Source organism: Budorcas taxicolor, chromosome 15 (assembly GCF_023091745.1).
Source record: "Budorcas taxicolor isolate Tak-1 chromosome 15, Takin1.1, whole genome shotgun sequence".
In the NCBI taxonomy this organism is placed as follows: domain Eukaryota; kingdom Metazoa; phylum Chordata; class Mammalia; order Artiodactyla; family Bovidae; genus Budorcas; species Budorcas taxicolor.
Genome location: NC_068924.1, coordinates 35,163,783 through 35,176,439, shown reverse-complemented (window position 1 = coordinate 35,176,439; position 12,657 = coordinate 35,163,783). Strand labels below are relative to the sequence as shown.

General features: G+C 38.5%; 1 protein-coding gene across 1 annotated transcript in view; it reads left to right on the top strand.

The window, feature by feature from the left end:
* Positions 1-370: 370 nt before the first annotated feature.
* Positions 371-12,657, top strand: part of C15H11orf58 (chromosome 15 C11orf58 homolog) — a 28,194-nt gene continuing 15,907 nt past the window's right edge. Inside the window, exons 1-2 of the mRNA XM_052652519.1 lie at positions 371-565; positions 8,917-9,000. Of these exons, the coding sequence (XP_052508479.1) occupies positions 503-565; positions 8,917-9,000 (147 nt within the window). The 5' untranslated portion in view covers positions 371-502. The remainder of the gene's footprint in view (positions 566-8,916; positions 9,001-12,657) is intronic.

Sequence of the window (12,657 nt, the reverse complement as noted above, 5' to 3'; positions counted from 1 at the left end):
TCTATAACCCTGAAACATTACATTTAAACCCAGGTGCTTAACTGTAACGAATGGATTTGTAAAGGGGGCAGCGTCCCACAGTAAAATGCCAAAACCAAGGCTAGGTCTCTCTGTAGCAACGAATCTTCTTTACGCCGCTCACCGCCATACCAATCCGCGGGAAAGCTACCTCCACTAGCCGAGAAAGGCGGAGCCTCGAAGGGCACTCCCGCCACACAGCGCTGGCGGCGCCGCTGGGCTTCCTGAGAATTGTAGTTTTAGTCACCCATCCATCTCCTTTGTTCAGGCGGTATGTTGTGAACCAGGAAACTACAACTCCCAGAGTGCGCCAAGGTAGCGAGCGCCCGCGGCAGTGACGACTGTGGCGGACAAGGCCCGAAGGGACTCTGCCTTGTGGAGTGGCGCTGCTGCTTGGGCCGGTGGCAGACTGCAGGCTGCTGGCGTCGCGGCTGAGGAGAACGGGCGAGTGGGTTCGACCTTTCCCGTTGTGGTGTCCGCAACGATGAGTGCTGCCAGGGAGTCCCATCCGCACGGGGTGAAGCGTTCAGCCTCCCCAGACGACGATGTAAATAACAATGGCGGAGTGGTGGAGGGTTGAGGCCTACCAAAGACTGGGATAGGCGGGGAAGGGTGGATGAAGACGGAGGAAGCGCTTGAGGTGACCTGAATGGGGAGGGCCGCGGGGAGGGCCCAGAAGAAAGGGAAATATACTCTTTTCTTAATTAGGCTTGAACTGTTTGTAGAGTTCTACCCGCTAAGAGCCAGAGACCTGCCTAGGAAGGGGAATCGAGGAAGGAAATTCTGGATGGTCGAGAAGTGAAAGAGCTTAGTCAAGTGTACGTGTTTACCCATTTTGGGGCTGTTGAAGCTTCTTTATGCTTGCTTCTACTAGGAAATGGCAAGATCCTGCTGGTTTTAGGCTTAAAATCCTCCTGTGATAGTCGAGATGTTCGTGCAGATTTGGACAGATTATTCTGGCCGGGATTATTTTTGCAACGTAATGGTAACAGTTAAAATTAACTGTATTATTAAGAGTAAACCAAAGTATTGAACGGAAAAACTGTACCGGGAGAAGTGGCGCACAGTACTGAGGCCTGAGACGTTGAGATGTAGAATCCAGTTTTGATGTCAAGTACTTCTCTTCTCCCTCCCCCGAACAGTTGTCAGTTTAAATAGCAGGCCATTCATTCCTTGAAGTAAACCATTAAATATTCACTGCTGTGCCAGATGTTGGGAATTCAAAGATGAATAACTATGGTGTTTATGCTGGGCCTTTTGTGTATTTGTACTAGCTCCTAGCGCGGTGTCATGGACACTGCAGTAACCAGTAAACGTAAAACTAGGTCCTTCATACAATGGATGAATGCCATGGAAACGTAGACGGGGAAATTGGGGAGCGGGGGAAGGTGGAGAGGTTATTGATAAGGATGATGAAGGGAGGATAACTAGTTTACTTTCGGTTATTTAAAGCGCTGTCAATTTCTGAATGTGTAGAGGTCTTTGTTTTCTAAAGTGCGGTTCAGTGCTTTTGGTAATATTTTACTTTTCGAAGCATAAAAGACTCATTGAACTCTGTTGGTGCGTCAGTTGTAATAAATGAGATGACGTTAAGGCCCATCCCTCATTAGGTAAATGGTGGAGTTAGGTCCAGAATAGTAAGGCTCTTTACGGAAATTAATTTTAGCTCTGCAGAAAGATAAGTAATCAGTAAAGATTTAAGGATGAATAGTTATATAGTGAGATTTATTCGTGCCCGCTGTTCCTCCCTATAACTGGCTTTGAGATATTTTCATGTTAATATGGTAAGCCAGTACTTAATCAGGAATTTATCTAGGCTTTTTGAGTAACCTGGGTGCCGTTTTAAAAACCATTACGCTGTTTTCCTCCTGGTATTTAACTGTGATTTGATTGCTAGAATGTCAGGCACCTGTTTTGCTAGAATCAAAGAAATAATCTTTTATTTTGATAGAAAACTCTTGGCGATATTAGGTAATTTAACAAAGTTGAAATGATTAAATAATTAAATCTCTACAGTTTTTGATGAGGTCAGGTTAAACTACATGACCTTTAAGACCTTTTCCAATCCTATAAGCATTCCTTTTAACAGAGATGGTTACAGTTGCAGTTCAAAATTAGGTCCTCGGACCTTAACACATTGTCTATAAATGTTGCTAATGCGTGCTGCAGTTCATGGGGTCGCAAAGAGCCTGACGCGACTGAGCGATTGAACTGAATTCCGTATTTTAGTGCAATACAGTAGTAACTTGTCCTTTGACAGTGATTTTTGAGTCAGTTTCTTTAATATTTTAATTTTTGTTGGTAATTGGGAGTTATCTTTAAGTGCTTGTGTTTTTAATATTTTAAGAATAATACATATTTAAATTTTTAAAATACATGTCTAAGTTTAGAAAATCAAATGTAAGTGGTCAGCAGTTTCTAATGTGCCTCTGCACCTAAGATTATCAATTTTCTTTGTCCACTCACCTCATGTTTATTGGGGGTAACAAATCATGGAATCCATCTCTAGGAAAATGCTGACAATTGTAGAAATAAATTCTAAGAGTTACTACAGTGTGTACTGAAGAGGAGGTAAATTGACTGCAGTTCTATAATAAGTGTATTAAGGATGAAACCAACTTAAAAATGGTTTCATTGGTTTGATTGGAGTGGAGAAATGAAAGCTGTCTTTTAGGAAGTAGGATGAATACGGACGTTGACTTTAGTAACTGGTGGAGAATCTCTAAGAATGTATGGGCACCCATGTGCTTTTCAGAGTACAGCACTTGAGCAAGGTACTTTCTACTATATGGGAAGACCTGGAAAGAAGAACTGGAAGGACTTCATGATTTTTTTTAATTAGAATTATAAATTGTAGATGATAGGGTTGTTTATGTAAGGCATTGAAGATATTTGCTCTTTTAATAGGAAATTTGGGGAAGTTTTGCTTTTTTAGACAATTATTTTAAATTCTATATATTTGACTGTAGTTCATAAACTACTTGTATGTATCCTGTCTCATTTGATCATGTACAGAGTATTATGTGGAAAGAGCAGAGGATGGAAGCAAGTCATTTAGCCTCTTTGCCTCAGTGTCCTTATTTATTAAATGGACTCTTGAGAGAATGTAAATAAAAAGTGATTTGTAAGTTGTGAAACACTATGCAATTCTTAGGTGTTGGTATTCATAAGACAGCTTTTCAGAAAAGACTCTTAGGGCAGATGGAGAATTAAAATTTAAAAGTTAAATATCAGGTCCAAGGAACAATTGTTTAGTGAGAATCAGAACTTAAGCTTCACTAATACTTTGCTTTTTTGTTTTGGGTTTCTTTTTCTTAACTATATTGAGCCAGAAATAGTTAAGAACTAACTAGTCTATGAAAACATATGAGATGTCAGGTGGGAAGAATTAAAGATTGGGAACTTAGATGGCCAGAATCAGAAGAGCATGCCACCAAAAGGAATTGAGAAGAACCATAAGTGGGTGTCCAATATGGGACAAATATTTCAACTCTTATATGCCCAGGAAGGATGACCATCATTGTTTTACATATGCATTATTCTAGTGGTCTTTTATGAATAATTTTCAGAAGAAAAGATTGTAAAAGTAATTTTATTAGAAATTCTAATAACTTAAATTCTAGAACTTAACCATAACAAACCAAATTTTCTTGATTTTTTTTCACCATATATGTGTCTACACAGTGCATACCCAAAATATTTAGCATTCTCTGAATATAGTTTTGCTTTTCACTTCTCTTTTCACAGCTATTTGTAAGGCCTCCCCAGACAGCCATTTTGCTTTTTTGCATTTATTTTCCATGGGGACGGTCTTGATCCCTGTCTCCTGTACAGTGTCACGAACCTCCGTCCATAGTTCATCAGGCATTCTATCAGATCTAGTCCCTTAAATCTATTTCTCACTTCGACTGTATAATCATAAGGTATTTGATTTAGGTCATACCTGAATTGCCTAGTGGTTTTCCCCACTTTCTTCAATTTAAGTCTGAATTTGGCAATAAGGAGTTCATGATCTGAGCCAGTCAGCTCCCGGTCTTGTTTTTTGCTGACTGTATAGAGCTTCTCCATCTTTGGCTGCAGAGAATATAATCAGTCTGATTTCGGTGTTGACCATCTGGTGATGTCCATGTGTAGAGTCTTCTCTTGTGATGTTGGAAGAGGGTTGCTATGACCAGTGCGTTCTCTTGGCAAAACTCTCTTAGTCTTTGCCCTGCTTCATTCTGTACTCCAAAGCCAAATTTGCCTGTTACTCCAGGTGTTTCTTGACTTCCTACTTTTGCATTCCAGTCCCCTATAATGAAAAGGACATCTTTGGGGGATATTAGTTCTTAAAGGTCTTGTAGGTCTTCTTAGAACTGTTCAACTTCAGCTTCTTCAGTGTTACTGGTTGGGGCGTAGGTTGGATTACCGTGATATTGAATGGTTTGCCTTGGAGATGAACAGAGAACATTCTGTCGTTTTTGAGATTGCATCCAAGTACTGCATTTTGGACTCTCTTGTTGACCATGATGGCTACTTCATTTCTTCTAAGGGATTACTGCCACAGTAGTAGATATAATGGTCATCTGAGTTAAATTCACCCATTTTAGTTTATTTTAGTTCACTGATTCCTAGAATGTCGATGTTCACTCTTGCCATCTCCTGTTTGACCACTTCCACTTTGCCTTGATTCATGGACCTGACATTCTAGGTTCCTATGCAGTATTGCACTTTACAGCATCGGACCTTGCTTCTATCACCAGTCACATCCACAACTGGGTATTGTTTTTGCTTTGGCTCTATCCTTTCATTCTTTCTGGAGTTATTTCTCCACTGATCTCCAGTAGCATATTGGGCATCTGCTGACCCGGGGAGTTTCTCTTTCAGTATCCTATCATTTTGCCTTTTCATACTGTTCATGGGGTTCTCAAGACAAGAATACTGAAGTGGTATGCCATTCCCTTTTCCAGTGGACCACATTCTGTCAGACCTCTCCACCATGACCCTCCTGTCTTGGGTGGCCCCACAGGGCATGGCTTAGATTCATTGAATTAGACAAGGCTTTGGTCCGTGTGATTAGATTGGCTAATTTTCTGTGATTATGGTTTCAGTGTGTGTGCCCTCTGATGCAGAGTTCCAAAGAATAGCAAAGATCTGAATGCAGAGTTCCAAAGAATAGCAAGGAGAGATAAGAAAGCCTTCCTCAGTGATCAATGCAAAGAAATAGAGGAAAACAACAGAATGGGAAAGACTAGAGATCTCTTCAAGAAAATTAGAGATACCAAGGGAACATTTCATGCAAAGATGGACTTGATAAAGGACAGAAATGGTATGGACCGAACAGAAGCAGAAGATACTAAGAGGAGGTGGCAAGAATATACCGAAGAACTGTACAAAAAGGAGCTTCACGACCTAGATAATCACGATGGTGTGATCACTCACCTAGAGCCAGGCATCCTGGAATGTGAAGTCAAGTGGGCATTAGAAAGCATCACTATGAACAAAGCTAGTGGAGGTGATGGAATTCCAGTTGAGCTATTTCAGATCCTGAAAGATGATGCTGTGAAAGTGTTGCACTCAATATGCCAGCAAATTTGGAAAACAGCAGTGGCCACAGGACTGGAAAAGGTCAGTTTTCATTCCAATCCCAAAGAAAAGCAATGCCAAAGAATGTTCAAACTACCACTCAATTGCATTCATCTCACACACTAGTAAAGTAATGCTCAAAATTCTCCAAGCCAGGCTTCAGCAGTATGTGAACCATGAAATTCCAGATGTTCAAGCTGGTTTTAGAAAAGGCAGAGGAACCAGAGATCAAATTGCCAACATCCGCTGGATCATGGAAAAAGCAAGAGTTTCAGAAAAACATCTATTTCTGCTTTATTGACTATGCCAAAACCTTTGACTGTGTGGATCACAATAAACTGTGGAAAATTCTTCAAGAGATGGGAATACCAGACCACCTGACCTGCCTCTTGAGAAACCTATATGCAGGTCAGGTAGCAACAGTTAGAACTGGACATAGACCAACAGACTGGTTCCAAATAGGAAAAGGAGTATATCAAGGCTGTATATTGTCACCCTGCTTATTTAACTTATATGCAGAGTACATCATGAGAAACGCTGGGCTGGAAGAAGCACAAGCTGGAATCAAGATTGCCGGGAGAAATACCAATAACCTCAGATATGCAGATGACACCACCCTTATGGCAGAAAATGAAGAGGAACTAAAAAGCCTCTTGATGAAAGTGAAAGAGGAGAGTGGAAAAGTTGGCTTAAAGCTCAACATTCAGAAAACTAAGATCATGGCATCCGGTCCCATCACTTCATGGGAAATAGATAGGGAAACAGTGGAAACAGTGTCAGAGTTTATTATGGGGGGCTCCAGAATCACTGCAGATGGTGATTGCAGCCATGAAATTAAAAGACGCTTACTCCTTGGAAGGAAAGTTATGACCAACCTAGATAGCATATTAAAAAGCAGAGATATTACTTTGCCAACAAAGGTCTGTCTATTCAAGGCTATGGTTTTTCCAGTGGTCATGTATGGATGTGAGAGTGAACTGTGAAGAAAGCTGAGCACTGAAGAATTGATGGCTTTTGAAGGGTGGTGTTGGAGAAGACTTCTTCAGAGTCCCTTGGACTGCAAGGAGATCCAACCAGTCCATCCTAAAGGAGTTCAGTCCTGGGTGTTCATTGGAAGGACTGCTGCTGAAGCTGAAACTCCAGTACTTTGGCCACCTCATGTGAAGAGTTGACCCTTGGAAAAGACCCTGATGCTGGGAAGGATTGGGGGCAGGAGGAGAAGGGGACGACAGAGGACGAGATTGCTGGATGGCATCACTGACTTGATGGACATTAGTTTGAGTGAACTCCAGGAGTTGGTGATGGACAGGGAGGCCTGGTGTGCTGTGATTCATACGGTTGCAAAGAGTCGGACACAATTGAGCAACTGAACTGAATATAGCTAACTGCTTATCGGTTGTCGTGTGTGAAACTGAAACGTAATTTCATATTTCAGATCTGTTTATAATAGATCTTAGCTTTATGTTTATTCTTGCATTTGCATCATCAAAATATGATACCTGAAGAATTTTTTTGAAACGCTTTCATTTCTCGTAGTTTTGTGTAGAAAGGGGGGGTTGGCTTCTTTGCTCTATAGTTACACAGCATTTTCATTTTCAGATTATAAAGTCAACTGAAGTGATCAATTCAGTGAATGCTTTCATTTCTGTATTCCTTCTAGTCACCAGCCCTTAATATTTGCCCACTTAAAAACTATATGAAATAAGTTTTGGTGTACAAATATCATAAAAGAGGAAATTGTTACATATCTCTCTAGAAAAAATGGGGTGGTCCAGGCTGTTGTTGCAGTAATGCAAAATGAAGCCTGTTGAATGGCTTTCTAGATGAAAGTATCATTTCTTTTTTTGTCTTTTTTCTTTGTCTCGCATTGACTTCCACATTGGAGAAAAATTATCTCTCTCATTGACTTCTGGGTTGGGGAAATCTAGTATTTCATCATCCAAAAACTCATAGTTTTAGATTTTTGCAGTTAAGTTTGCCATTATTGTTAGAGTGTGTACCCTACTTGTCATTTTGCATTCATCTGCTGCTACTAAGTCGCTTCAGTCATGTCTGACTCTGTGCGACCTCACAGACGGCAGCCTACCAGGCTCCCCCGTCCCTGGGATTCTCCAGGCAAGAACACTGGAGTAGGTTGCCATTTCCTTCTCCAATCTGTGAAAGTGAAGTCGCTCAGTCGTGTCCGACTCTTAGCGACCCCATGGACTGCAACCTACCAGGCTCCTCCATCCATGGGATTTTCCAGGCAAGAGTACTGGAGTGGGTTGCCGTTGTCTTCTCCAGTTCATCTTCTAATTCATGTAATAGTTGTGAAATACCTCCTGTCTGTCTAGGTTTTTTTACTCAGTTGCCATTATGGGTAGAAATGTAAAAATTTTGAACTGTGTCCAAAGAAAGCTAAAGCATACAACAGAGAGGTGATGTCTTCTTGAAAGATGATGCAATTCTTTGGACAACACAATGGGATAACTTTTCTTATTATTTTAGTCATTTTTAGCATAATTGGGAATGATTAGTGAATTATAATGAAATAATTCTTACATTTGTTTCAAGTTGTAGGGAAAAAGATTGCTTGGATTCCATAATACTTGCTAGATTTATAAAAAGGTTCACTAGACCCATTTGATAATTACAAGATAGGATGAGTTTTGCTCTATTCTTTTTTTTTTTTTTTAAATAGTAAATATTCTCTTTGTTCTTTGGAAGACCTTAAAGAAAGAATAAAAGTCCTAACGTACTAGTCCTTAGAAGTAACAGAAACTGTTCAAAAAAGAAACTAAAAATGGGTCCAGTTGACTCTGAAGTTATACTGTTCTTTAGAATATTACTATAGCCAGTTTTTAACTTTAGTTAACAGCTGTGGCAGCCTTCTAGGTTCAAAGTATTAGATACCCTTGGGCCCTGTAAGGCTCTAAGTAGCTCTCACAGTGTGGTCAACATCATCACCATCTCTTAAGAATTTGTTGGAAGTGCAGTAAATCCTTGAGCTCCACCCTAGATGTACTAAATATGAAATTCCTGAGGCACAGCCCAGCAGTCTGTGTTTTAACCAGCCCTCAAGGTAATTCTTAGAGGCGTAAATTTTTGAAACCCAGATCTCTGGTGTCAAAAAGACTAAAGGAGTTTGCCTTATGGTAACAGAAAATAAGTATTTTTTAAATCAAATATAATACATATGGTTAACTTCCTAATCAAGAATGAGTCTAGTTTATAGTGAAAACTGATGGGAGTGGGAGGGAGGAAGAAACTTGAGATTTACTAGTAGACTCTTTCTAAGTTTTCTTAATATTTATTATTATACAGAAAAGATTAACTGGTCTATTTCTTTTCCAGCTTGGATCTAGCAATTGGGAGGCAGCAGACTTAGGTAATGAAGAAAGAAAACAGAAGTTCTTGAGACTTATGGGAGCAGGAAAGGTAAGCATCAGACAGAATACATTTTTATCTTTTCTGTGAAAATAATGCCCTTTTTGTGTATGTTAAGTGACAAAGAATGAATACACTCAGATTCCATTTTACTTTACGTTTTAAGGTCTGCCTGATTACTTTAGTTTTTTGTAGCTATAACTGACCTAATTGAGCTGCTTCTAGGATTCTCTGTGCTACTGGGTGATAGTGTTTAGAGACTATATAGAGAAAAAAAATTGGTTTGAGCAGACTCCTGTGGAAGAAAGAAAAGGCAAAAGTTGTGATTTGCCATCTGTTAGCCTAATAATTTGATACTTCTGGGCAGACCATTTGGTAGATCTTACAAAGAATAATCTTTCATATTTTATAGTTTGTCCAGCTCTTTACGTAGTGGCCAGGGGAATAGCCTTTATCAAAAACTTGAATTCTGTCCTCTGCCTTTGTTTTTTTTATTCATATGAGAATGCATTCATGCATTTTACCAATGACTGTTGACTGTCTTCATACATTTCAAGCACTGTCCTAGGTCCTGGAGGAGCAGGGTGTGATCACACAGATCAGTAACACATGTTTGGAGTCATCATGTGCTGGAGGATACCAGATAATGACAATATAGAATTATAATTACTATGGAAGAGCTATGCACATGCTGCAAAATCAGCAGACAAGGGAAGCTAACTCTTGTTTAGCAGCACAAGAAAGCTTCCCAGAAACAGAATTGATCTGAATCTGAGAGGATTAAGAGTTAGCCAGACTAGAATAGTGGAGTTGGGCATATGGAAAGATCGTGTAAGATGTTAGGACCTATACAAAGGAAGCATTGTATAATACTACATTAGTCCAGATTTCCAAAAATTTGTGATTTGTCATAGAAAGTAGTCTGAAGTTTCTCTTGCTTCATGTAAATAGATTTTCTAAGGATATATGAAGTAATAGTTTAGGAAGTATACTTAATCTAGTAGAATTAAATTTCTTTAAGTACCTTGAAATAACATCCTAACATAAAATATATGAAAGTTAACCACCAGTGGTCAGTTATATCTCAGTAAAACAGGAGGGAGCGAGTAAGGTGGAGGACAGATTGAACAATTAAAAAAAAAAACTTTGGGTACTGATGAATGGGTAAAGCATACATTAAATTCTTTGATAGCAAAGATTATAACTGAGCTTTTAGTCACAGGGTGCTATCATCTTAGAATAACTCAATGTCATTGTATATATTCAAATCTTGTTACATATTTTCTGCAATCTAAAGGAGCAATCTACTTAATTGTTGATTTGCTTTTGTGCTAATAATATCTAGGGCAATAAGCATTAATGCTTGAAGCTTTTCAGGAGTATCATCTGGGTATGGAGAATGTGGCATGATTTCACCATAGGATGATTTGTTAGCTATTGTATATCTTCACACTTGATTGGTTAAGATTGCTTTGCAGAGTCAAATTTTAATGAACAGTTTTGCTGTTATTGTTGAGTTGCTAAGTCGTGTCTGACTCTTTTGCAACCTCATGGACTGTAGCCCTCCAGGCTCCTCTGTCCATGGGATTTTGCAGGCAAGAATACTGGAGTGGGTTTCCATTCCCTTTTCCAGGGGATCTTCCTGACCTAGGGATTGAACCCAAGTCTCTTGAAAGGGCACGCAAACTCTTTATCACTGAGCCACTAATTTGGTGAACAATATTTTTTTCATTTGGTATTCTTTTTTTTTAATTGAAGTATAATTGATTTACAGTTTTGTATTCGTTTCAGATATACAGCAGAGTGATTCAGTTATGCATCTATATCTGTTTTTCAGATTCTTTTTCATTATAGTTTATTATAAGATCCTGAGTATAGTTCCCTGTGCTGTATATATGTATAGTAGGACCTTACTGTTTGTCTATTTTATATATAAGATTTTGTGTCTAAAATTCCAAATTTATCCCTCCCACCCGTCTTGCCCTTTGGTAACCGTAAGTTTGTTTTCTATGTCTGTAAGTCTGGTTTCTGTTTTGTGAATAAGTTCATGGTATATTTTTTTAGATTTTACATGTGATATAATATTTGTTTTTGTCTGGTTTCATTTATTATAATATCTAGATCCATCCATGTTGCTGCAAATGGCATTATTCATTCTTTCTTTTATTGCTGAGCAGTATTCTATTGTGTATATATATATATAATTCCATTATATATGTATGTATGTATACACACCACGTCTTCTTTATCCATTTACCTAAATGATGGACATTTAGGTTGCTTCCATGACTTGGCTTTGTAAATGCTGCTGCTATGAACATTGGAGTGTTTATATCTTTTTGAGGTAGTTGTCTTTGTATATATGCCCAGGAATGGGATTTATGAATCATATGGTAACTATTTCTAGTTTTTTAAGGAACTTCCATACTGTTCTCCATTTACATTCCTACCAACACCATAGGAGGGATCCTTTTTCTCTTCATCCCCTCCAGCATTTATTGTCTGTAGATCTTTTGATGATGACCTTTGTGACCAGTGTGAGGTGATACCCCCTTGTAGTTTTGATTGGAGTTTCTGTAATAATTCGTGATGTTGAGCATTGTTTCATGTGTCTTTTGGCCATCTGTATGTCTTGGAAAAAGGTCTGTTTAGATCTTCTGCCTATATTTTGATTGGGTCAGGATTTTCTTTTGATATTGACCTATAGGAGCTATTTGTACATTTTGGAAATTAATGTGTTGGTGGTGTCATCATTTGTAAACATTTTTTCCCATTCCATAGATTGTTTTTTCATTTTGCTTATGGTTTCCTTTGCTGTGCAAAAGCTTTTAAGTTCAAGTTTTTTAGGTCCCATTTGTTTATTTTTGTTTTATTTCCATTACTCTAAGAGACAAGTGAAATAAATAGTGCTGCAATTTACTTGTATCTTTAATCCTGTTCAAGTTTATATTTGAATACAGTGTTAGAGAATGTTCTAATTTCATTCATATACATGTAGCTGTCCAGTTTTCCAAGCACACTTATTGAAGAGACTGTTTCTCTGTTGTATATTCTTGCCTCTTTTATCATAGATTAATTGACTATAAGTATATGGGATTATTTCTGGGCTTTTGATCCTGTTCCATCGATCTGTGTATGTTTTTGTGCCAGTTCCATACAGTTTTGATTACTGTAACTTTGTAGAATAGTCTGAAATGAGGGTGTGATTCCTCTGACTGTTCTTCCTCAAAATTGTTTTGGCTCTTTGGGGCCACAGAAATTTTAAAATTATTTGTTCTAGTTCTTTGAAAAATGCCATTGGTGATTTGATAGGGATTGCGTTAAATTGATAGATGGCTTTGGGAAGTATGGTCACTAACAGTATGGATTCTTCCAATTCAAGAATACTTTCCATCTGTTTCTGTTTCTTCAGTTTCTTCTGTTAGCATCTTTTAGGCTTCTCAATACAGTTCTTTTGCTTGTTTAGGTAGGTTTATTCCTTGGTATTTTATTCTTTCTGATGTGATGGTAAGTGGAATTGTTTCCTTAATTTCTCTTTCTGATAGTTCATTGTTAATGTATAGAAATGCAGCCAATTTCTATATATTAATTTTGTAGTCTGCAACTTTACCCAGTTCATTGATGAACTCTGGTAGTTTTCTGCTGGTGTCTTTAGGATTTCCTGTATATGGTGTCATGTTATCTGCAAACAGTGACAGTTTTACTTCT